This window comes from Lissotriton vulgaris, chromosome 7 (genome assembly GCF_964263255.1).
Source record: "Lissotriton vulgaris chromosome 7, aLisVul1.2, whole genome shotgun sequence".
Taxonomy (NCBI): Eukaryota; Metazoa; Chordata; class Amphibia; order Caudata; family Salamandridae; genus Lissotriton; species Lissotriton vulgaris.
The window spans coordinates 3,034,018-3,059,756 of NC_141695.1; the positions used below are offsets into that span (position 1 = coordinate 3,034,018).

A 25,739-nucleotide genomic window follows, 5' to 3' on the forward strand; every position below is an offset into this window, starting at 1 on the left:
TAGATTCTCCCTTGGACCTGCCTTGTAGATATATTCTCTCTGTGGCCTGCCCTGCAGATAGATTCTCCCTGGGGCCAGTCCTGAAGATAGATTCTCTCTGGGACCTGCTGTACAGATAGAGTCTCCCCGGGCCCAGTCCTGAAGATAGATTCTCCATTGGACCTTCCTTGTAGATAGATTCTCCCTGGGGCCTGCCGTGCAGATAGATTATCGCTGGCCCTGATATTAAAATAAGCTTTGGACAAAGTTCTACCTCATCACAGACAGTATATTACTGCTTCTGTGGTATTTTCAACTGATGAATATGTATGTTCTTCCAGTGCTTTTTAAACTCTTCTTTCTATTGCTACCAGTGGAATTGACACTGTGTGATAAGCATGTACTGCAAGTATTAATGCATGTTTTGTAATATATCCCGATTCAGAAAAGGGGGTGGTGATGGACAGAGTATCTGAATTAAGCAGAACACTCGTACCCAGTCAACAGATCAGGGCTTGATCCATCACCGTTTTTTAGCTCATTGCACCATCCCAGCTCAGAACCTGGCTACATGCAAATTAGTCAGTCCCTGGCCCAGTTCATCATGGGAACAGGGCAGACCAAACTACCAAGCCAATTCTTTTACTGGGAAGGAAACAAGCTTACGGGGCCCGATTTCTGGCATTACAGCCGTCTTCGGCCCGGCTTGCTTGAATCCCGATGGTGCAATGAGCAAGGGACTCATGTCTGAGCATACCCTTCCACGCTTATGGTGGACAAAACGATTCATAAAAGGGGGTGGTGATGGACAGAGTATCTGAATTAAGCAGAACACTCGTACCCAGTCAACAGATCAGGGCTTGATCCATCACTGTTTTTTAGCTCACTGCACCATCCCAGCTCAGAACCTGGCTACATGCAAATTAGTCTGTCCCTGGCCCAGTGCATCATGGGAACAGGGCAGACCAAACTACCAAGCCAATTCTTTTACTGGGAAGGAAACAAGCTTCCGGGGACCGGTTTCTGGCATTACAACCGTCTTAGGTCCGGCTTGCTTGAATCCTGATGGTGCAATGAGCAAGGGAATCATGTCTGAGCATACCCTTCCACGCTTATGGTGGACAAAACGATTCCGAAAAGGGGGTGGTGATGGACAGAGTATCTGAATTAAGCAGAACGCTCGTACCCAGTCAACAGATCAGGGCTTGATCCATCACCGTTTTTTAGCTCACTGCACCATCCCAGCTCAGAACCTGGCTACATGTAAATTAGTCTGTCCCTGGCCCAGTGCATCATGGGAACAGGGCAGACCAAACTACCATGCCAATTCTTTGACTGGGAAGGAAACAAGCTTCCGGGGACCGGTTTCTGGCATTACAGCCGTCTTCTGCCCGGCTTGCTTGAATCCTGATGGTGCAATGAGCAAGGGACTCATGTCTGAGCATACCCTTCCACGATTATGGTGGACAAAACGATTCAGAAAAGGGGGTGGTGATGGACAGAGTATCTTAATTAAGCAGAACACTCGTACCCAGTCAACAGATCATTTTTTGTCCACCACAAGCGTGGAAGGGTATACTCAGATGTGAGTCCCTTGCTCATTGCACCATCAGGATTCAAGCAAGCCGGGCCGAAGACGGCTGAAATGCCAGAAACTGGTCCCCGGAAGCTTGTTTCCTTCCCAGTATAAGAATTGGCTTGGTAGTTTGGTCTGCCCTGTTCCCATGATGCACTGGGCCAGGGTCAGACTAATTTGCATATAGCCAAGTTCTGAGCTGGGATCGTGCAGTGAGCTAAAAAACGGTGATGGATCAAACCCTGATCTTTGGACTGGGTAAGAGTGGTCTGCTTAATTCAGACACTCTGTTCATCACCACCCCCTTTTCTGAATCATTTTTGTCCACCATAAGCATGGAAGGGTATACTCAGATGTGAGTCCCTTGCTCATTGCACCATCAGGATTCAAGCAAGCCGGGTCGAAGACGGCTGAAATGCCAGTTACCGGTCCCCGGAAGCTTGTTTCCTTCCCAGTATAAGAATTGGCTTGGTAGTTTGGTCTGCCCTGTTCCCATGATGCACTGGTCATACCTCACCAAAAGAACCAAGAAAATCCATCTTCCACTGTTCACCTCTGAACCCAAAAAGATCATCTGCAGCGTCCCCCAAGGATCATCCCTCAGCCCCACCCTCTTCAACACCGCCAGATTGCACAGACTGAACAGCTTCTCCTACACCGAAGATACCCATCCCACCACCGGACCCAACTTCCACAGATGCATGATGAACGTCGCCAAGTGGATGAAGGACAACTGTCTCAAATTCAACACTGACAAAACAGAAGTACTCATGTTGGGACAACACCTTGCCATGGAACAATGCAAGGTGGCCTGCTGAACTTGGCCCTCCCCCCACCCGGACAGACCACACCAGCAACTTTGGCACATTCCTGGATAGCAAGCTATCCATGAAGAAAAAGGTTAAATCAGTCTGCTTCCACACCCGGCGCATGCTCCAAAAGAACTTCAGGAGGCTCTCAGTCGACACCAGAAGGATCCTCAGGCAGGGCCTCATCACCAGCAGGCTGGACTACGGGAACACACTCGACACAGGAATCACCACAAGGCTCCTGAAGAGACTACAAACATTACAAAACTCAGACTGAAGACTCATCCTCAACCTCCTTTGATGGACCCACATCACACCCCACCTCAAGAAGCTACACTGGCTCTTGATCCTGAAGGGATGCCAGTTCAAGATGTTTACTTACACATGCAAGGCCCTGTACATCAAAGGACCAACGTACATATACAAATGCATGACATTGTAAATGTAAATGTAAATGTAAATGTAAATGTAAATGTAAATTCCACCAACCAACCAGACACCTACGATCCACCTTCCTCCACCTGTAAGACACTCCCCGAATCGCTGAGCCAACCGCGGAGGATCCGCCTTCTCACACCTGGCGACAAAAGCCTGGACATGCTTCCCCTCCACCTCAGATACCGCCCAGGTCTCCAGCAATTCAGAGAAGGACTCAAGACCTGGCTGTTCAAATGAACAAGATCACCATGAAGCGGCACCTCAGGACCCTCATGGTGAGCTGCAACGCTCTACAGGCCCTGATAGTGCAGCTGGTGTACACCCTGATGTCATTTCTACCCTTCTGGTAGGATAATGTTACCAAACACACGGGTAATAGACGTTTCATGGATGGAAACAGTGCCCCCCAGTTCCAGCAGCCAGCCACTCGGCTACCAGCATGTTTTGCTGCTTCCTCCTGTCACTGGACGATCTTGGTGTCCTTGCAGTAAGAGTAGGTCAGTGCACAGCACTGGCTTCTCCACAATGCTCCCGATCTAGCCATGTGCCTCCCCCTCTTGCTTAGTGAGGTTTTTAGAGGCTGGTTGATCTCCAGGACCCAGGTGCTCTTAGTTCCCCCACAGAGTTTACATGTTGCTGTCAGCAATTTAAATGACTAGGTACTGTCAGGTACTGATTAGCTGAACCTCTGCAATTTTGAAAGGGAGAGTACCAGCATTTAACAGTACCTTCACTTTTATATTTCCATTTCATGGTCTGTCTGCTGGGGTGGCCGTCTCCTTGCTTCCTTTGTCATAGCGCCGCACTGCAATGCGCCAAATGATGTAGGTATTTCTGATGATCATGGGTCATATCATAAGTAGAATGCACTGTCCGTTGGCACTGCAATGCCCCTTCAAATTTGTGAGCGGGCGCAAACAGACCTTGCTGGCAATGATTGAACTTACGGATGCCCTGAGAGCTGCACTTCAAAGCACAGGATAGCTATCTCTCCACAGACATGTGCAGTGAGTTATTGAAGACAGTGGTCCTTGACCTATTATTCAATCTAACAGAATCAATCAGTACATAGTTAGTTGATCACACACCATTTCGGAGCATATCTCTCAGTCAAGCTCTAGCTAATAAATGCACCGTTCAAAGAAAGGTAATGCAACACACCTGATTCAAAAGAACTAGAGACAATTTAATTCATTGTATTTAGATTGAATGCAATAAATCACAGTTATAAATTCATATAAATGTGGACGTGTAGGTTGTCCCAAGGAAAGAGTGCAAAAGAAGGGTAAGTGATTAGGATTAGCCCTGGGCGAAGAACTATGCTCTGTTTGCGGAGTTTGCGGAGTTTCGGCAACTCGGCGCTCCGCGGAGAACGCGAAGTTGTCGAATACTCCGCAAACTGCTGGGTAGCGTAGTTCTCGCGCGCTCAATAGCATTTTCGCGTGCGCGAGGATGCTTGTCGGTAAGATCGAGTTGCCGAACACGCAGAAACTGCAATCTGGCACAGAATAACTCGCAAACACGTTAGTAGTGACCGGAAATAAGGGGACGCGAGCGGGCGGGACAAACCTCATGGGTAACTTTGCGCGCTACACATCCCGAGCATGCAGGCAATCAATCAATCAATCAATCAGGATATTTGTATAGCGCGCTACTCACCCAGAGGGTCTCAAGGCGCTTGGGGGAGGGGGGTCTGCTACTGCTCGAACAGCCATGTCTTGAGTTGCTTCCTGAAGCAGAGGTTGTCTTGGGTCAGGCAGAGGTGGATGGGGAGGGAGTTCCAAGTCTTGGCTGCCATGTAGGAGAAGGATCTTCCTCCCATGGTGGATCTTCGGATGCGTGGCACGGCGGCAAGGGCGTGGCAGGTCGATCGTAGCTGGCGGATGGGAGTGTAGAAGGTCAGGCGGTTGTTGAGGTACCTGGGGCCCAGGTCGTGGAGGGCCTTGTGTGCGTGGGTGAGGAGTTGGAACGTGATTCTCTTGCTGATGGGGAGCCAGTGAAGGTCTCTTAGGTGTCCGGAGATGTGGCTGTGTCGGGGGATGTCCAAGATGAGTCGTGCGGAGGCGTTCTGGATGTGCTAGAGTCTTTTCTGGAGTTTGGCTGTGGTTCCGGTATAGAGGGTGTTTCCGTAGTCCAGTCGGCTGATGACGAGTGCCTGTGTGACCGTCTTCCTGGTTTCGGTGGCGAGCCATCGGAAGATCTTTTGGAGCATGCGTAGGATGTTGAAGCATGATGATGAGACGGCGTTGACTTGTCTGGTCATCGAGAGGGAGGAGTCCAGGATGAAGCCCAGGTTGCGTGCGTGGTCCGTTGGTTTGGGTGCGCTGCCCAGGACAGGGGGCCACCTGGAGTCGTCCCAGGCAGAGGGTGATGATCCAAGGATGAGGACTTCCGTCTTGTCTGAGTTCAGTTTCAGGCGGCTGTTCCTCATCCACTCGACTACGTCTTTCATCCCTTCGTGTAGGTTGGTTCTGGCAGTTCCTGGGTCGTTGGTGAGGGAGAGGATCAGCTGGGTGTCGTCGGCGTAGGAGATGATGTTGAGGTTGTGTTGGCGTACGATGGCTGCGAGGGGGCTCATGTAGACGTTGAAGAGGGTGGGGCTGAGTGATGATCCTTGTGGTACGCCGCATATGACTTCGGTGGCCTTGGATCTGTATGGGGGGAGGCGGACTCTCTGGGTTCTTCCAGTGAGGAACGTGATGATCCACTCCAGTGCCTTCTCTTGGATTCCGATGTTGCTGAGGCGCTGCACTAGGGTGCGGTGACAGACCGTATCGAATGCTGCGGAGACGTCCAGGAGGATGAGGGCCGCTGTTTCCCAGTTGTCGAGCAGGGCTCAGATGTCGTCAGTGGCTGCGATGAGGGCGGTCTCGGTGCTGTGGTTGGCGCGGAAGCCAGACTGCGAGTGGTCGAGGCAGGTTGGGCGAGCGCAATTGGTGATCCACTGTGTGAGGTTGTTGGCTGCTTGGTTGGGGTCCGTTGAGCTGGCGGGAGGGTTCTGGCTCAGTGAAGTGGTGAGCTGGTCGGTGGTGATCTTGTTCCAGTTCCTGCGGGGAACCTGTTGCTGGTGGTGGTGAGTCGTGGTCTTTCTGAAGCTGAAGTGGATGCAGCTGTGGTCTGTCCAGTGGAGTCCGGTGGAGTGGCTGAAGGAGATGTACTTGCTGGAGGAGAAGACTAGGTCAAGCGTGTGTCCGGCATAGTGGGTGGGGGTGTTCACCAGTTGCATGAGTCCGAGGTTGGCGAGGTTGTCCAGCAGGGTGGTGGTGGTGTTGTCGTTGTTGTTCTCCAGGTGGAAGTTGAGGTCCCCTAGGAGGATGTAGTCAGCGGAGGCGAGGGCGTGCGAGCTGATGAAGTCTGCGATGTCTTCGCTGAATTGTGTGCGAGGTCCTGGGGGTCTGTAGATGAGGGTGCCTCTGAGTGTGGTCTTGGGGTCGGTGTGTATCTGGAAGTGAAGTGTTTGGCGGCTGTGAGGGTGTCGTCTGAGTTGGTCGTGATGCGGATGGTGTTCTTGTGGACGATGGCGATGCCTCCTCCTGTCTGGTTGGCACGGTCTCTCCGGGTGATCTGGTATCCGTCCGGGATGGCGACAGCGATGTCGGGCGTTGAGGAGGCGTTCACCATGTTTCCGTGAGGAAGGCGACGTCTGGAGATGTGGTGTCGAGCAGGTTCCAGAGTTCCACGGCGCTCCCGAAGACGAAAAACGGCTTGCGAACGGGTCAAGCAAGCTACTACGCATGTTCGCGGAGTTATGCGTAGTTCTCGGAGTGCAAGTGCATCTTCGCGTAGCTCCACGGAGTGCGGCTACGCGAACTACGCCCAGGCTTAATTAGGATGTGTAAAGTGAATGGAGAATAGAAGAAATTCCATAAGATAGTGACATCAAATATTTACAGTAATTATATACAAGGGAACGGTTCAATAAATCACCGTCCTCGTTGACCTGGCCACAAGAGTCAATTATGTATACGTTTATACAAAAATTCAACAATCTGCACATTTAGTTCACAGAATCTTGCACAAAATTATGGCAGGAAAGGGTCCAGGTTGAAGAACAACAAGGGCGTCGACGTTTTGACTTGTCTTAAGGCATGTCGGTTAGTTGAACCGGGGCCATGCGAGTCTTCATCAGGACTAAAAGGGAGGAGGACAACCAAGGGTAGTAGATGACCCTAAGAGGAGGAAAAAGGAAATTGAGGCTGTTGCAATAGATTAGGGACTAGAATGAATCTCAGTAGGGGCAAGAAAAAAGGAAGGAGGGACTGAGAGGAGTATATTCTCTGGGTGTCCCAGTTTAAGAAATTTACACCTGTAAAATAATTACCGTATTTTCCGGCGTATAAGACGACCTTTTAACCCCTTAAAATTTTCTGGAAAGTCGGGGGTCGTCTTATACGCCGGGTACAAAATTTTATGGTATTTTTTCATGCGCTTTTTCACAGCGAGGACTTCACTCGAAGGTGTCAGACCGCTTCACAATACGAAATAACAAGAAACAACACACCTTATGTTAAAAAATACAGCCACCGACCCTGGCAACGTCCAAAAATACAGCCACCGACCCTGGCAACGTCCACACCCAGGCCCCGCGCCATGAATTGTGCAAGTATCGAAAGCGAGCGTGTTTTTGTCATAGCGAGGACTTCACTCGAAGGTGTCAGACCGCTTCACAATAGGAAATAACCAGAAACAACACACCTTATGTCAAAAAATACAGCCACCGACCCTGGCAACGTCCACACCCAGGCCCCGCGCCATGAAGTATCGAAAGCGAGCGTTTTTTTCATAGCAAGGACTTCACTCGAAGGTGTCAAACCGCTTCACAAGCGAGCAAATGGCGCCATGAGTCTTACCTCGACTGCCGCTGCCGCTGTACACGCGCCTCCAACCGCTTGCACATCCCCAGGCAGACGAGGCAGCAGGACGAGGCAGCAGGACGTCCGAAACACGGTACATGGTAATGGGCAGCCAACGCCGAAGATGGCAGCGCCCGGTGTGTTGACACGTTTGGCACGTTTGGCACGTTTTGGCACGCTCACCTCTCCCCTTGGCATGGGCGTGGCATAGAAAGGGGACTGTACAATGTTCCCAAATGTTCCCGAAGGCAGTAGAGCACTTGCCGTGATTGGCTGGTTGTTGCTAAGAGGAAAAACAGTCTCGTGACCAGATAGCGTATTTGCCGTACCGTACGTGTGGTGTTGAAGACAGTCTCTGCACCAGTCCATTCTGTACAGCACCAGTACCGTACATCGAGTGCAAATGGCTGACAGTCAAGAACCCGGCAAGGCTCCAGCAGCACATTCCGTGCAAATGGCAGACAGCGAAGAACCCGGCAAGGCTCCAGCAGCGCATCCAGAGCAAATGGCTGGCAGTCTAGAACTCAGCAAGGCTCCAGCAGTGGCAAGGAGAAGAAAATATGAAGCCAGCTACAAACTCAAAGTTGTGGCTTTTGCCACAGAACATAATAACTGTGCTGCTGCTAGGCAATATGGAGTGACAGAGAAGATGGTTCGGGCCTGGAGAGCAAATGAGCAAGCATTGCGGAGTATGCCAAGGGGCAAGTGTGCACTAAGAAGAGGCACCCCACATTGGCCAGAACTGGAAAAGCATGTAGCAGACATGGTGGCCGAGCATCGGCAAAGCGGGTATGTCGTGACCCGAAATAAAATCCGCTTGGTTGCACTTCAGTGGGCCAAATCTAATCCCGATCTCAGCCACAGATTTAAGGCCACTGTGTCCTGGTGTACCAGATTCTTGGGAAGGCATAATCTGGTATTGCGGCAAAAGACAAAAATTGCCCAGAAATTACCAGCGGATCTTGATGCCAAAATGCATAGCTTCCATCGCTACGTCATTAGGCTGCGCAATGAACATGTGTATGCGCTAAGTAGCATCGGAAACATGGATGAAACTCCGATGAATTTTGATATGATCGCCAACAAAACTGTCCATCAAAAAGGCGAAAAGACAATTTTAATAAAAACAACAGGACATGAGAAGTCCAGTTTCACTGTGGTACTTGCATGCACAGCTGATGGTGGCAAACTGAGGCCAATGGTTATTTTTAAAAGGAAAACAATGCCGAAACTCAAGTTTCCTGCTGGTTGTTTTGTGCATGTTAATGAGAAAGGATGGATGGATGAAGAAGGGGTAAAGCTATGGCTTGATAACGTATGGAGCAGGCGACCAGGTGGACTTCTACAAAGGCGTAGTCTACTGGTGTGGGATATGTTCAGGGCTCATTTAACTCCCAGCACCAAGCAAAGGCTGGCAAGACTGAAAACGGATGCTGCTGTTATACCTGGAGGACTGACATCGTTGGTGCAGCCACTGGATGTGTGCCTAAACAAGCCATTTAAAGATCGCATCCGAGAACAGTGGAATGAGTGGATGGTTAGCGGTGAAAAAACATTCACAAAAGGAGGAAACATGCGTGCGCCACAGTTGGATGTTTTGTGCAACTTTGTCATAAAGGCCTGGAACGACATTGATGCAGAAACAGTCATAAAGTCTTTCAAGAAGTGTGGCATATCGAACTCATTAGATGGTATGGAGGACGACTATCTGTGGGAAGGTGAAGAGGATGCCGAAGAAGAGACCACATCATCTGATACGGAATTGGTACAAGATCCATACGATGATTGCCTTACAGATGTACCACAAGATCTCATAGACTTACTTATGAGATCAGATGACGAAGAGGAGGATTTTGAAGGTTTTTAAAGGGAACGTTATAAATCCTGTAGAAATCGCTTGGATTTATGGGAAGTTATGGAACGTTTAATGCACTTGCACTGTTTCATGCACTACGTTATTTATGTTTGCCGTTATTCAGAAGTGACAGTTTTTGATATGGTTTTAAATAAAATGTTTCCGAGTAAAGCAAGATTGTTTCTACAACCAATTTCTTTGCGTTCAGTCTTTCAGTTTGTAAAATAAACGCTTATAGGTACCCACTGCCCACTGATAAAGCCTTACTGCTCACCCACAGGGAGGAGGACTAGACTAATACGGTAAGTTCAAAATACCGGTACATTCTCGGAATGGCTATGCTGCGCTGGAAGTGGGGGGTCGTCTTATACGGCGAGTATAGCACTAAACCTAAAATTTTTCTGCCAAAGTCGGGGGTCGTCTTATACGCCGGGTCGTCTTATACGCCGGAAAATACGGTAGGTGTCATAAGTTAACCGGTTCTAAAACCGTGTGACCCAAACAAACATAGCATGGTTGGATCAGACATACAACGTTACCTTGTCTGAGCTGATAATGTATGTAGCCCAAAGGAGTGAACCTCAGTCACTGTAGTTTCAAATATAGTCACACATGGTATGCACTGTAATCTTTAATATTTCGAGCCTCTGTCACAAAAGATTAGGAGGCTGTAAGGATAGTAAATAAACTTAAAATTAATATTAACAAACTGGCAACTTCATACATTGTCCAAGAGGCGAAGTGTACCAGTGGGTAAAGAAATTACCCTTCCGCTGCAGAATTCAGCATTTTGGCTCTATTCGTTCCCTCCCAGTAGCGTGTAGCTGCAAACAAAGCTTACACCGGAACTTGAGCAAACGGGAGTATAAAACGTAACCCCGTGATATTGGAAGTAGAGAAAGGACTACAGGGGCTATCAAAATGCCAGGAAGTTTGGCCGTAGTCGTAGTAACTGTTACCAAGGCAATATAAGAGGCGATCTCCAAAATTGAGAAAATATAGCAAAGAGCCAAAGAATAATGCCGCTACATTAGGCGATATTATATGGACATACACTCGTCGATAATAGCAATTATACACCCTAGATGGAATCACAAAAATAAAAGACGGACTCCACAAAGCCGCCATGTTGGATTACGGCAGCACCAATGAGCCTTTTTAACGAACCAAGAACATTCTCCATGGCATTATTGAGCCTTATCGAAGTTGCCAGCATATGACCAATAACTTTGGACATTCCATTAAAAATGTACATACATATATACAGACCAAAGAATTGTACGGTCTAGTTCAAAACTGGATGTGACAAAACAAACAATTATTGAACACACAGTTAAAACAACAGCACTAGACATTATATTAAATAAAGACATGCAAATTGTACAAATTCAACAATAGGGGACAATATGTCACATAATGTTAATGAGTAGATATCTTCACACAGAGAGGCATAACAGAGGGGAATCCTTCATAACCCTAAAAGTGCCACTTGTCTATTGATCTCCTCCAACTCATTAAGCACTTTGTTGACTGTATCCAAAGAGTGTATCCATTTACATTCTCTTCTGCTCAGGATACTACTAAGATCTCCACCTCGTGGATTGGCTACCACCTTTTCAATGACCCACCATCTGAGGTCTTCTCCAATTGGATCCGGACGAGTGGACCGAATAAGTGTCTATTCTTCATCTGAGTTTACATTGAGATTTTCACCACCAGTACTCATGCCTTGAAAAAGTCTTAGTGCAAGACGAAACGCGTGTTGGCAAATCACGTGCTGGGAGATTTTATACGAATACTTTTTTTCAATAAAGAACTGATGAAATTACAAGAAGATTGACAGTGAACTTACTTTTGAATCGTCTGGATCTTTGCATCTGAAGATTATGTTTGCTACATTTTGTCCTATTGTCCAGTAGAGGGTTTATTGATCCTGAATGAATTATTACTTAGTTGAAATTTGAAAGAGAGACTGATAAGTTGTGCTTTGGGTAGCCTCAATTTTTTTTTTTTTGCTATATGGTTTTCACTCCTTGTGGTTCCAAAAGCACTATAGGGTAGTAGGTGCTCGTGGCAGATCTAGCACCCGAACTTTATATCTATGTTGTGCTCTATATGAATTGTGTCACTCTCTACATGATGTACAAAATACAATTGTAGCTGTTGAATTGTGCAGACGTCTCCTTAGGGAACACTACTACCCAATTCTTGCAGTATAAAGTATTTGGTAAACTGTTTTTAAAAACAGTAATTACATTGTGACTATCCTGGTCTATTAATTAAAAAATGAAGGCAAAAAAAGAGTCCCTCTATGTAGGTATACGGTTCGGATCAGTTGAAATTTGGGATGTCATTGACATCTGATGGTATTGTCTGTACTTTTCATGTTATTTATATCTTTTAGCACACAATGACCTGGGGTATCCTATTGGTGCCAGACAAGAAGGCCAAGCCAAACTAAGGTGATACAAAGATTGTAATTGTAAGAGAATAGTCAGGGTTTTAACTGGTTCTGGAAGGTGACCAGATTTGATTGACTTCTAATGTAAAATGACAAAGATTCCATTTAATTCCCAGCTGATGAGCAAAGTATCTCCTGCTTTGGTGTGGTTTCCTAATCTTGGGAACATTGAGAAGGTGGGCTCAGGATGAGCCAGGATCAAGCAGGAAAGTAAGAGAATTTGGACCAATGACATGTAAGGCCTTATGCAAAAAATAAAAAAATAAACTTTTAAATGCATTTGTTTATCCAGTCAAAGCCATTTATTTTCGGAAACTGATGAATCAGGCCAAATAAATCATTTAGCCCTTAAAGGGCTTCTGATTCTGAACCTCCCAAAATTAAGGCATGACGTCTTAGAACAACTGCAACAAACTCACCTCCAGTTTTCAGACTCACGGTGACCATGACGCTATTATTCGCCGCAACCAAGTTATGCAGGTTAACTGATTGCTGTGAGAGAGGAGACAAATATGCACATGTTAATATGAACACAATTATTCCACACTTTTTAACATCCTACACAAATTTATAATCTCTTTCTAACACTGAATTTAGAATTGCGTTCTAAGGTGCGGCATCAATGCTCCTCTAACACCCTCAAGAATCCCTGCAGTCCTTGGAAGTGATTTAACACCTCTTTGGTGTATCACGTGCATCACTTTACGAGGAGTTAAAGATCTTGTTAAATAATACAAGAAAAATGGTTAAACCTTAACTTAGCTTCTAAAGGTTCTGGCTTGAGGCCACTCAATGATGCTTAAATATCGCCTTATCTGTTGCAGAGACTGAGAGGTTGGATCGATAACTGAAGAGTAACCAGTAATGTGTTCATACCACAAGGACACCTCACAGCACCCGCGCCATTTTAAAATAACCTCTCAGGTTGGATACGATGGAAGAGGGACCCCCGGGTCTTGTAAAGATTCCAACTGATTTGTTAAAAGGGACGATTAGTGAATTAGATATTGCCCTGTGTGCATCTACCCATGGGCATCAAGTCACCAAAATACCAGTAGTAGTGGAAATGACAACACTTGCCCTTTCACTGTTGACAACATCACAGGAAGTGACATCACAAGTCTCATTCTCTCTTGTTACCGCAGGAAATGATCTCACACGACCATGCGCTTGCGGACACTCAAGTATAGTAAATCACAGGTGCAAGATCAATACAATTGCTAGTATATTCTGAGAGCTCATGAAAGTGCATTTTAGTTTCAACCACACGTCAATTAATGAGATGCCAGAATATTCCATGGGTCAGCCATCATATACACCAGTACAGCAATTGCATGAATAACTACAACTACATGTAACCATAGCGTGTAGCGCCTAGGCACAGTCATCATATATTCATGCATTCGTTCAAATGTGCAAACATAGGGCATCATTACGATGGCGGTCGGAACCGGCTTCCACGGCCCTGTCTGAGGTGGGTGGACCGCCGTAATCTCATCGGAAACAACAACTTTGACGGAAGGCTTTTAATAAGCCGAAGATCCTGGCTTCGGGGAGAAAGAGTTACAAAGTTTCGGCAATACAGCAATACAATTCATGATATGAACTAAGCGGCCAGAATAAATAACCGTGAAAGCTCCATGAGCAGGATCCAGACCACATTTAAAATCATTGTGAACTCGAGCCTGCATTGAGGAAATCGCAATACGAAGTCAATGTCAATGTCAATGTCATAAGTTTTTATAGAGCGCCATTATCACCGCAAGGTCTCAAGGCGCTTGCAGCATAAGAACCAGAAGGGCGGAAACAGACGAAAAAAGGGCATCACAGCAGAGAGAGATGGGCTACGTGCTAGTGAAAAAGCCAGGTTTTCAAGGCTCTGCGAAATTGCGAACAGAAAGAGCGCGGACTAACATTGATCCCACGTCCACATTAGCGAAAAAGGTGCTCACCATACTGTTTCAGATTTAGAAGAAAAGCCCTGATGAGAGTTCTGTGAAGAATTTCACAGAACTAGAAACGTGTCGGCATATGTTATGTTATGTTGTTATGTTAAAAATATTTATACCGCGCTCGGTCACCAAACGGTTTCATGGCGCTCATAGACAATTGCGGGTGAACAGTGCAGCAAGTAACTCAATAGGCTAGCTGGAAGAAGTGAGTTTTGAGTAATTTACTAAAACAAACATAACGGGGGCATAGTCTGAGAGAAATAGGGAGGGAATTCCACGGAGTGGGGGCCAGGAAGAAAAAGCACAAACCTCCATGCTTTTTGCGTTTGTACCTTGGGACCATCAGCAGGTTGTGGGAAATGGACCGAAGATATATGGTTTCATTCCATTATAAACCAAAGGATAAATACATTTTATGCCTTTAATATACTGTCCAATGTAATTGATAAATTAAAGAAAAACATTTTTTAGTGGACATTTAAGAATAGGGCAATAGGACAAAAAGTAATTGTTTTATTGTAATATATTTGTCTTTCATAAAGTGTTTGTTACAGTAATTGTCTATTTTTGAAACATTATTTGAGGTTGTTTGTAAAATGTGATGTGTTGTCTCTTTTTTTGATTAGTGTAAATGTTTTCTATTCATGTGTATGTTTTGGATATGTCTTTTTGTAAAACGAAGATTGGAAGACATTGTTTTCATTCTTCCATGTGTTGAAATTGTGAAAATTCAACTAAAGAGATAAAGTGAAGAGGTTTAAATAAATGTAACAGGATAAACACAAGTTGCAAGTGTCTGTCCCAAAAGCGTAAATCACTTAAGCGTTTCAGCACCTAGAGATATAGGCTTACCCCTAATTGTATATGTAATCTCATCGGAAGCGTTGGGTCCGACCGCCGGATTATGATGCATGCATCGTGTACTACGACTGACTGCTAAAAGACTGCTGACTCCAGCCGAGGCGGCGGCCGAAGAAAAACAGCAGCCATAGGGCATTACAGGGAACTCTGATCGCCGTCCGGATTACGATGTGGGTTTCCAATGACCGACCCGTGGCAGTCCGACCGCCTGCTTCAAGTCAGAAACAAACTATTGGGGCAGACTCACCCAAATCTGCTTCTCTCCAGCAGCCTCTTCCATAGATCCCTTCCTCCAGGTCCCCCTACACCAGGGCAGCTGCACCATGAAGGCTACGATCCTGTGGGTGCCGGAATCCAGGTAAGTCCTCATGTGGTATCTATCCCCTTTGAGTGGACTGTGCACAATCCGCTACACTCCGGCATGGGGGAACATGTTGCATAAGACATATCCCCAGGTGGTCGGTCCGACTACCATCGTCGAAATGAGGTCCTTAGTTTCAAATGCTCAGGCCCGGGACTACCCCAAAGTGGTCCAGCAAGCTATCGCTTATGGTACCCAGATCTTGCATACTTTGGACAGCAAATGTATCCATCATGCTAAGCAGATTTGGGAGACTTAAGACAACTTTATTCTTTAGGTTAAACATTTACTACAGGCTGAGCTTTGGGCAGCAGACTTGGCCCTATGGTTGCCTAATTGTTACTTTCTTAGAGGTTAAGATTGTAGATATAATCCTTAAATGAAACAGATCTTGGATGCTCAGATCTGGGAATGCAGAGATTTCCACCAGGTAACACAGATTTTAAATGTTGTCAACGGTGGGAAGGTTGGGGGTAACTTTGTCAAACAACATCAGTTCTGCTTCCTGAGTATTCAGCCTTTCTTAATACAGAAGTTAGTAACCAGGCTGTGAAGGATGAATGTCCTCATAGTAAGAGAATGGAATACATTAATGTTTGCCCAGGTGTCTCGTATTTTAATCTTTAACATATTTGCTTCTTTTGATAAATGTGTGATTTAATCTGAGATCACCTATATCTAATTAAATTACATAAATATAGGACGATGCACGGATTATTCACTTCAGGAGTGAAGAAATAATGTTTTTTCTTTTTCAATAAATAGTGCTTGATAAGCACTATTTTAATGAATGGTTAAAACGTTATGTACAGTAGCCAAGTGTTCGTGATTCTGCAATTTTGAAAGAAAATATCTATTCTGAATTGAAACTGTGAGCTTGTTTTCATTTTGAAATGAGCTCACATGTGTTGTGTGACTGTCTTGACCCACATATCATTTCATGTTGCTTTTGGGTCATAATTAAATAGAAAAGAAGGAAGAAAAGCGCAGGAAGCGACAGCCGCTGGATACCCAAAACCCTAAACAGCCGCTCGCAGTCGTGCTTGTGTCCTGATACAAGCGCGGGGTCCTGTATTGCCACTCATCTGCCCTGAAGACGGAACTCTTGGATATTTTATCCCGTGTGCTCCACTATTACCCGGATCAACTTTCACCTGAAAACGGAACTCTGTTTGAGCCCGTGTGCTCCAGCCCAGGGTTTGCTTGCAGCTGAGGGAGTCGAGGCGGTCAGCGGGAGCGGGACTGCGAGGCCCAGAGGTGCTTGCGCCAGGTCATCGCGCGCACCTGGTGCCTATACCCGCCCCCTCCTCCCTGAAGGCTCTTAACGACTCGCGGCCCCCGCTTCGCAGGAGCCGCTCGCAGTCGTGCTTGTGTCCTGATACAAGCGCTGGGTCCTGTATTGCCACTCATCTGCCCTGAAGACGGAACTCTTGGATATTTTATCCCGTGTGCTCCACTATTACCCGGATCAACTTTCACCTGAAAACGGAACTCTGTTTGAGCCCGTGTGCTCCAGCCCAGGGTTTGCTTGCAGCTGAGGGAGTCGAGGCGGTCAGCGGGAGCGGGACTGCGAGGCCCAGAGGTGCTTGCGCCAGGTCATCGCGCGCACCTGGTGCCTATACCCGCCCCCTCCTCCCTGAAGGCTCTTAACGACTCGCGGCCCCCGCTTCGCAGGAGCCGCTCGCAGTCGTGCTTGTGTCCTGATACAAGCGCTGGGTCCTGTATTGCCACTCATCTGCCCTGAAGACGGAACTCTTGGATATTTTATCCCGTGTGCTCCACTATTACCCGGATCAACTTTCACCTGAAAACGGAACTCTGTTTGAGCCCGTGTGCTCCAGCCCAGGGTTTGCTTGCAGCTGAGGGAGTCGAGGCGGTCAGCGGGAGCGGGACTGCGAGGCCCAGAGGTGCTTGCGCCAGGTCATCGCGCGCACCTGGTGCCTATACCCGCCCCCTCCTCCCTGAAGGCTCTTAACGACTCGCGGCCCCCGCTTCGCAGGAGCCGCTCGCAGTCGTGCTTGTGTCCTGATACAAGCGCTGGGTCCTGTATTGCCACTCATCTGCCCTGAAGACGGAACTCTTGGATATTTTATCCCGTGTGCTCCACTATTACCCGGATCAACTTTCACCTGAAAACGGAACTCTGTTTGAGCCCGTGTGCTCCAGCCCAGGGTTTGCTTGCAGCTGAGGGAGTCGAGGCGGTCAGCGGGAGCGGGACTGCGAGGCCCAGAGGTGCTTGCGCCAGGTCATCGCGCGCACCTGGTGCCTATACCCGCCCCCTCCTCCCTGAAGGCTCTTAACGACTCGCGGCCCCCGCTTCGCAGGAGCCGCTCGCAGTCGTGCTTGTGTCCTGATACAAGCGCTGGGTCCTGTATTGCCACTCATCTGCCCTGAAGACGGAACTCTTGGATATTTTATCCCGTGTGCTCCACTATTACCCGGATCAACTTTCACCTGAAAACGGAACTCTGTTTGAGCCCGTGTGCTCCAGCCCAGGGTTTGCTTGCAGCTGAGGGAGTCGAGGCGGTCAGCGGGAGCGGGACTGCGAGGCCCAGAGGTGCTTGCGCCAGGTCATCGCGCGCACCTGGTGCCTATACCCGCCCCCTCCTCCCTGAAGGCTCTTAACGACTCGCGGCCCCCGCTTCGCAGGAGCCGCTCGCAGTCGTGCTTGTGTCCTGATACAAGCGCTGGGTCCTGTATTGCCACTCATCTGCCCTGAAGACGGAACTCTTGGATATTTTATCCCGTGTGCTCCACTATTACCCGGATCAACTTTCACCTGAAAACGGAACTCTGTTTGAGCCCGTGTGCTCCAGCCCAGGGTTTGCTTGCAGCTGAGGGAGTCGAGGCGGTCAGCGGGAGCGGGACTGCGAGGCCCAGAGGTGCTTGCGCCAGGTCATCGCGCGCACCTGGTGCCTATACCCGCCCCCTCCTCCCTGAAGGCTCTTAACGACTCGCGGCCCCCGCTTCGCAGGAGCCGCTCGCAGTCGTGCTTGTGTCCTGATACAAGCGCTGGGTCCTGTATTGCCACTCATCTGCCCTGAAGACGGAACTCTTGGATATTTTATCCCGTGTGCTCCACTATTACCCGGATCAACTTTCACCTGAAAACGGAACTCTGTTTGAGCCCGTGTGCTCCAGCCCAGGGTTTGCTTGCAGCTGAGGGAGTCGAGGCGGTCAGCGGGAGCGGGACTGCGAGGCCCAGAGGTGCTTGCGCCAGGTCATCGCGCGCACCTGGTGCCTATACCCGCCCCCTCCTCCCTGAAGGCTCTTAACGACTCGCGGCCCCCGCTTCGCAGGAGCCGCTCGCAGTCGTGCTTGTATCCTGATACAAGCGCTGGGTCCTGTATTGCCACTCATCTGCCCTGAAGACGGAACTCTTGGATATTTTAGCCCGTGTGCTCCACTATGACCCGGATCAACTTTCACCTGAAAACGGAACTCTGTTTGAGCCCGTGTGCTCCAGCCCAGGGTTTGCTTGCAGCTGAGGGAGTCGAGGCGGTCAGCGGGAGCGGGACTGCGAGGCCCAGAGGTGCTTACGCCAGGTCATCGCGCGCACCTGGTGCCTATACCCGCCCCCTCCTCCCTGAAGGCTCTAACCGACTCGCGGCCCCCGCTTCGCAGGAGCCGCTCGCAGTCGTGCTTGTATCCTGATACAAGCGCTGGGTCCTGTATTGCCACTCATCTGCCCTGAAGACGGAACTCTTGGATATTTTAGCCCGTGTGCTCCACTATTACCCGGATCAACTTTCACCTGAAAACGGAACTCTGTTTGAGCCTGTGTGCTCCAGCCCAGGGTTTGCTTGCAGCTGAGGGAGTCGAGGCGGTCAGCGGGAGCGGGACTGCGAGGCCCAGAGGTGCTTGCGCCAGGTCATCGCGCACACCTGGTGCCTCTTCCCGCCCCCCCTCCTCCTCCTACTTAGCCCAGCCTCCTGACGCGTACGCGGGACGCGCGCGGACGGAAGCGCGGGCGAAGACCGGGCAAAGAGCGGGCCGTTTGAGGCCGTTCGAGAATGTTAGAGACTGGACTGGACCACCCCACTTACATCAGGCATCTCCCCAAAACCTACCTTCTGGCAAAATTTAAATCATTGCCCCCTCCTTAGACGTCCTTGAGACATATAGCTTACTATGAGCAAAATGGAGACCAGGAGCAAAGCCAGCCTGGCAGCTAATGGCCCCATAACAACTGCCCCAAATCAAAGTAAAATAGATAACTATTTTCTGAAGGCAGGTTCTCTCTTGATAGACGATATCACCCTCCTAGAAAGACGAATCTCGCAGGAAATAGAGTGGGTCAGGAGGTCATCGATGGGTGTTATAGCGATGGCAAAAACTCCAGAAGATAGGCGGATCATAGATAGTTCACAGCTTGGTGCTTGTGGAGGGGCACAGCGAACCACTAATATAGATCTTTCTTAGGCAACATTAAGCGATCTAGAGGACACGAGCCTTCTCTCACTGCCTCTAACGCAAATCACTCAGCCACCTAATCTAACAAATACGGGGGAGGATACGGATCTAACCATCCAAAGCCCTACCTCACTGAGGGAAGAACCTGCAACAACAATCGATACCCCAAATTAAGTAGGGTCACTTAGTGAAAATCGGGGATTAAGGGAGGGTGCCATTCAAAAAAGGATAACGGGGAAACAGAGCATTAAGGAAAGGAAGGCAAAAAAAGCAAGGCAAAGGGTGGGGCCAATACATAACACAGCTAGCACAGACCATACTATCCAGGATAGAACCCCACCTGTGATTTCGATTGACCCCTCCCAGGAACCGCCTAGCGACACCCTCACTGATCCGCCACCTCCCACCATTGAACACAATTCTGAGTCAGCTGAAGAGGACATAACATTAGCTGACATAGGTCACCTTCTTAAGTCAATCATAAGCCCTCTAGAAGCACGTTTGATGAAAATGGAGGCGAGATTAATTAAAATCGAGAAAACCGCCTTACAGTTTATGGACTGTTGGAAACCGGGGGCCTCCCGCACCACGTTTCCCAACATTGACCCAAAACATAACAGCAACTCGGTTCCTCCTAAACTTGCAAAAGTTAATGAGGCAGCAATAACAACTACAGCGGGTGCTAAAAATACCAAATCACATAATAACCAACCACCTAAACGAAAAGCTAAATCAGCAACGCTAGCGACTTCTGTAGGTGTCCCCACTAAACAACTCCCTATCACGCAACAACAACCACCTTTAGTCAACGACAACGCGCAGCTGAATTCACAACACAAAAGTTCCCCCAAACCCCCCTTGACCACCAATCAAAATGTACCTGATTCGAATAATCCAACGGTAAAACCACCAAGAACAGTCACTGTCAATCTCCCACCTGAGGTAGCTCCATACACTGTTATTCTAGTTGGGGTACCCGAATTAAAATCAGACTCATATGAAATAGGGGAGTCATTAAAAAATAAAGTAATCAACTGGCTTTCAATACACAGACCCCTCCCCAGAGGCATGACCAGCGATATTCGCATGGTAAGAAGAGTCTCGTGGGTAGGCAAGAGACCTAAAACAATCAGTGGTGACTGTCTACTAGTGAGTTTTAGAGAACCAGGAACAGTCTCATTCATCTGTAGTCCTTTTCTGGAGGATGAAGGGAGTACCATTCACCCAGTCCCTCTTTCATTTTTTTATCCAGCTAACGATCATGTAACTAATGTCCAGAGAAGAGGATATCACCAGAACTCACAGGATAATTGGGAGGGTAATCAGGGAAGGAGGAGAATTCCCTTTAACCAATCACGAATACCCCCCATCCGCCCAACCATATATAGTGATCCCCAGGGATGGGAAACTGTACAGAGAAGAGGAATGGGAAGGGGTGGATTTGATAGAGAGGAGCCATGGCCCCCAAGATTCTATCAGCCACCATTTCTACCACTGTCTAATCGTTATGACTGTCTTGAAATGGTGGACTGACAGTTGGCCTCTGTAGAAGGGGCATAAGAGCAGTCATCAGGGTCTGAACATGGCAACTATGTCTCCCTTAATCGCAGGCAGGAGAAATCCACTACTGGGATTCCAGACCCACCCCATGAGGTAAATAAAAGGGAAATTATCCTTGAAGGCCCACCAATGGATGAAGGACAAACAGATAGTGCTCTACGGCTAGACCACATAAGTCCAACGGCTAAACAATTTGGTACGCAGACTGTCCCACAAACCCTAAACATTCTTTCTTGGAATGTGGCAGGCCTGACCAACAAAATAGACTCGGATACATGGGCCGAGCTAATACAGCCAAAAAGCGTCTGTCTCCTTCAAGAGACCTGGACAAGGGATGAGACCTCCTTTGGGGGCTTCTAGACATTCTCAATCCCCGCTGTCTGGGGTGGGAGAGGCAGACCATCTGGAGGCCTAGCAACCTGGGTGGCTTCTGACTTAGGATGCCGAGCCTCAAGATATTCAGTAGACTCGGAAGATATACTGGCCGTCTTACTTGAATGGCCGGGTCCTTTTAAATTATTAGTCATAAATATCTACTCCAGGCCAGTCCAAACAGCGTCCATTTCCAAAACCATAGAGGCACTGTCGTGCCTTCTGGAAACCATCCCTTGGGATATGTCTTACCTAATAGGGGGGGACTTCAACTCACACTTTGAGCCATTACCTGGCCTACTTGATGGACCCTCCCTAGAGGAGGATTCAAGTTGGCAGGTTCCTCAGACTGAAGCACCCCCTCCCAGAGCATGGACACCCCTCGCCGTCCAAATAAACACTCTAAATCTCATCTATGGTTTGAGAGCCTGTAACGGCCGCACTAGGTCTGACATCCCGTCCAAATGTACATTTAATAAAGTAGGGAGGCAATCCAGAACAGATTACTTCCTGGTACAGATGCAGGCATGGAAAAGGGTGGTGGACTTTAAAATAATACCCAGGCATGACAGTGACCACAATGTCTTGGAATTGGAGTACGCCATCCCTTTTCCATGGATGACTGTGACATGTGAGCAGGAATTGAAAGGAGGACATCTTTTGGGGAACAACAGGAGGCGGATAAAATGGGAAAAGCTCGCCTCCAGTGGAGAAAAGCTTGCCTCCCTCTATGCTGGGATTATTCCCATCCTCGAGGAGGCTTTTGACTTGTGGAATCAAGACTCCCCAAAAGATACCAGTGAGGATCTAGGTCAAGTACATGTACACCTAATTAAGAAGCTCGAAGATGATGACCTTTTCAGCACAGTGCGACCAAGAGCACAGGGACAAACCAAAAACACCTGGTACAATAGCTTGTCGATTGGCAAAACAAGACCTCCTATCCACCATAAAAGAAGGAGGCACCAGGGAGGAGATCCGCTCTAAAAGGAGTGCTTACAAATCACCTATAGCTAACGCTAAAATAGAGTGGGACGTACAGCACTGGGAGAATCTATCGGAGTCCCTTGCCAAAAGGGACTCCCGAAGATTCTGGAGAATGATCAACCATGGGAGCGGGGATCTTCCCTCAGCAATCGAACCCAACATTGCTGCTAATGTCTGGCAGGATCACTTCCAGCAACTATATTCCCCTGAAAACGAGGAGTTAGTAACACCAACTTCTATTAGCCTTACCACACATACATCTGTCCCTTTCACCATAAAAGATATTAGGGTGGCATTAGCCGGGCTTGCTTCCGGAAAAGCCCCGGGCCTGGATGGGGTCCGGGCGACCTCTTTAGACAGGAACCTGGGATATGGGCACCCTACTTGATGGTTCTATTCAATGCAGTGCTGGGGGGAATGAAAATACCGGATACTTGGCTGGGAGCGGAGGTGGTCCTGATATTTAAAAAAGGGTCGCCCCTGCTCCCCGCCAACTATCGCCCAATCAGCCTCATTGATGTAACCCAAAAATTGTTTGGAAGACTAATCCTGGATAGGCTTCAAAGCTGGATGGAGGAGACTGATATTTTAAGCCCTCTTCAGGCAGGATTCAGAAAGGGAGTGTCAACAGTGGATCAAATACTTAGATTAAACATCCTATACTGGAAGATGGCACATCTAGAAGGGGGGTCACTGTATGCGGTCTTCGTGGACCTACGTGCCGCCTTCGATTTGGTCCCCCGGGCCAAATTGTGGGCGGTACTGGGGGACCTGGGTGTCCCTGGAGACATTCTCCAGATTCTCATCAAGCTACACACAGACAACTACTCCCGTGTAAGATATGGAAAGGGCGGTAGGCTGACAGATAGGTTCCCTGTCCAACTTGGGGTAAGGCAGGGTTGCGTGTTGGCGCCGACCCTGTTCTGTCTATTCACGAACGGGGTGATAGAGCATCTGCGCCGGATCCCTAATATTGATGCGCCGCAATTGAACAACAGCAGGGTGCCAGCGATTATGTTCGCGGACGACACCCTGCTGTTGTCAAAAACACCAATGGGGCTACAGAGGGTTCTGAATGGATTCTTGGAGTTTTGTAATGAAAGGGGACTAGAAATAAACCCCTCCAAGACTAAATTCATGATCCTCGGCCATAAACCCAAAAGCTGCCCAAATCTCCGCTTGGGATCTACACCCCTAGAAAGAGTCCATGTGATTGAGTATCTAGGCATAACCCTCAATCAAAATCTAACTTGGTTGCCACATAAAACAAAGGCAACCACAAAACTAATTCAGAGGGCTGGTGCTATCACAAGAATCGCTAAAAAATCCTCTCTTCGTCCACTGGCACCTGCAATACACATTTATAAAGCCCAAGCACGAGGAGGCATTACCTATGGGGCTGAGCTATGGGGACACACATCGCTACAGACTATACAGGTCGCAGAGAACAACTTTATTAGACAATTGGCGGCCCTCCCACCGAGCACTCCCCTACTCCCTTTGAGAATGGACCTGGCACTGCGCCCAATCACCGAAGAACTGGGCCTCAAACCCTTGACCTACTGGAGACGTTTGTGGAACAGCCAGGATCTGGGCCACTACAGAAGCGAATTACAGGAGCTTCTTAGGTCAATACAAGTGACTAAAATCCCATGGCTGAAGTACATTAGGGACATGTGTACGACCCTCGGAGTCCCAGGGCTATGGTGTAACCCAGAAATAATGTCTGAAAGACTCCAGAGGAAAGAACTTTCCAAATTGTTCTACAGCCTTATGCTACAAAGATCTATGAGTTTAATCCGGGAAGGTTCTTTAACCGATATATTCACCAAAGCAAAAGACTCTTACAGTCCTGAGTATGTCTTAGACGCTATGTCCCCACTGTATGTAAGAAAGATCTTTCTGCAATGGAGATACGGCTCTCTTCCATTGAGGTCCCTCACTAAAGCTTGGGACGGCAATTCAGATTTGGGTAACTGCCCAGCGTGCAACTACAAGCTGGAAAGTGACCTACACATGGTCCTGTTCTGCAAAGCCTACAGTAAAATTAGGAGCTATTGGCTGGTCCCCTATTTAAGGAACTTGGGCTTCTGAACTTATGCCCCAGCCTACAGAGTGCTTAAAACAGACCTAACAGCTCCAACTGTGTTTGTAATGGCGAAATTCTTGACGGCAATGTGGAGATTACGTGCAAGAATTATAAGGGACTCTAATGCGGCACGATCCATTAGTTCTTAATATAAAATGTATTCATTTTTTAAACTGTAATTATGAACGCTTGAATTCCAAGATACTGTGGTAAATAAAATTACCGGGACTATTTTTCTATACATTAAACGATAATAAAGGATAGCTCAATGAATGAGAGGCAGAGTCCGTGGTATCTGAGTCATACGGGCTTTAATTAAGATTCTCGAGAACCGGGACATCGAGTTCCATCACCACTAAGGTTCAGGAAGGGACATTCAACATTTTATTAACATCACACATTATATATAGTAAAACAGTCTAATTGAAATGAATACAGTAGGCGTAACAAGTGAAAAAGGGAATGATAAGACCACATGGGCGTAAAAGAGGGCGTGCACAGGGGCGTACACCGAGGTGTGTACAGGAAACGTCACAGAAGTGTCATAGGTGGGTGGATGCATAGAGAAATTCTGTAGGGTCAGCAGAAACCTTTGGCATGGGTGCGTGCGCAACTGAGCATGACGTGGTACAGACGTGTAACTGGGGAAACTGGGGGGCTTGACTTTTAGCACTAGTAGAGGAGTCATGGTGTCTGGGATGACAGAACGACCCGCACCTATAGCATATCTGGTATCTTATGTTTGGAGGATATATTGTCTGAAGTAAAAGGTCTCTCGGGCACAGGCCGTTCAATACTGAATGCTAGTGCCTGCATACGTGTCTTGGTGCAATGCGTGGGAGCCATGGGCCTACCATGGTAACGGGTTCAGTAAATTACTTGCATGGAGACAGGAGGCCGGGCCCTTTGCTCTGCAGCCGGAAACATGTTTACCTATTTCACTAGACTGGAATGTGTTTTCGAGGAGGCTGAGCAGATAACTGTAGGCAAAATACGGTCTTTGGCAGGCAGGCCAGGCCGAGCCGGGCACCGCTTCGCTGAGCAGGAAGTAAGGCAGGGGTCAGGGATGCATACCTAAACTGCAGCTTTCAGAGACAGAAGAGACTCGGAGTCTCAATTAAGGGCCTGGCTCGGCTGAGCCAGAAAAACGTGAAGTACGTGTGCTTTGCGATA

The 25,739-nt window shown here is 48.1% G+C and overlaps 1 protein-coding gene across 1 annotated transcript in view; it reads right to left on the bottom strand.

Annotated features, from left to right (window-relative positions):
• Nucleotides 1–25,739, bottom strand: part of LOC147700478 (putative cation-transporting ATPase 13A4) — a 965,394-nt gene that overhangs the window by 495,835 nt on the left and 443,820 nt on the right. The window contains exon 8 of the mRNA XM_086928423.1: nt 12,391–12,463. Within this exon, the coding sequence (XP_086784549.1) occupies nt 12,391–12,463 (73 nt within the window). The remainder of the gene's footprint in view (nt 1–12,390; nt 12,464–25,739) is intronic.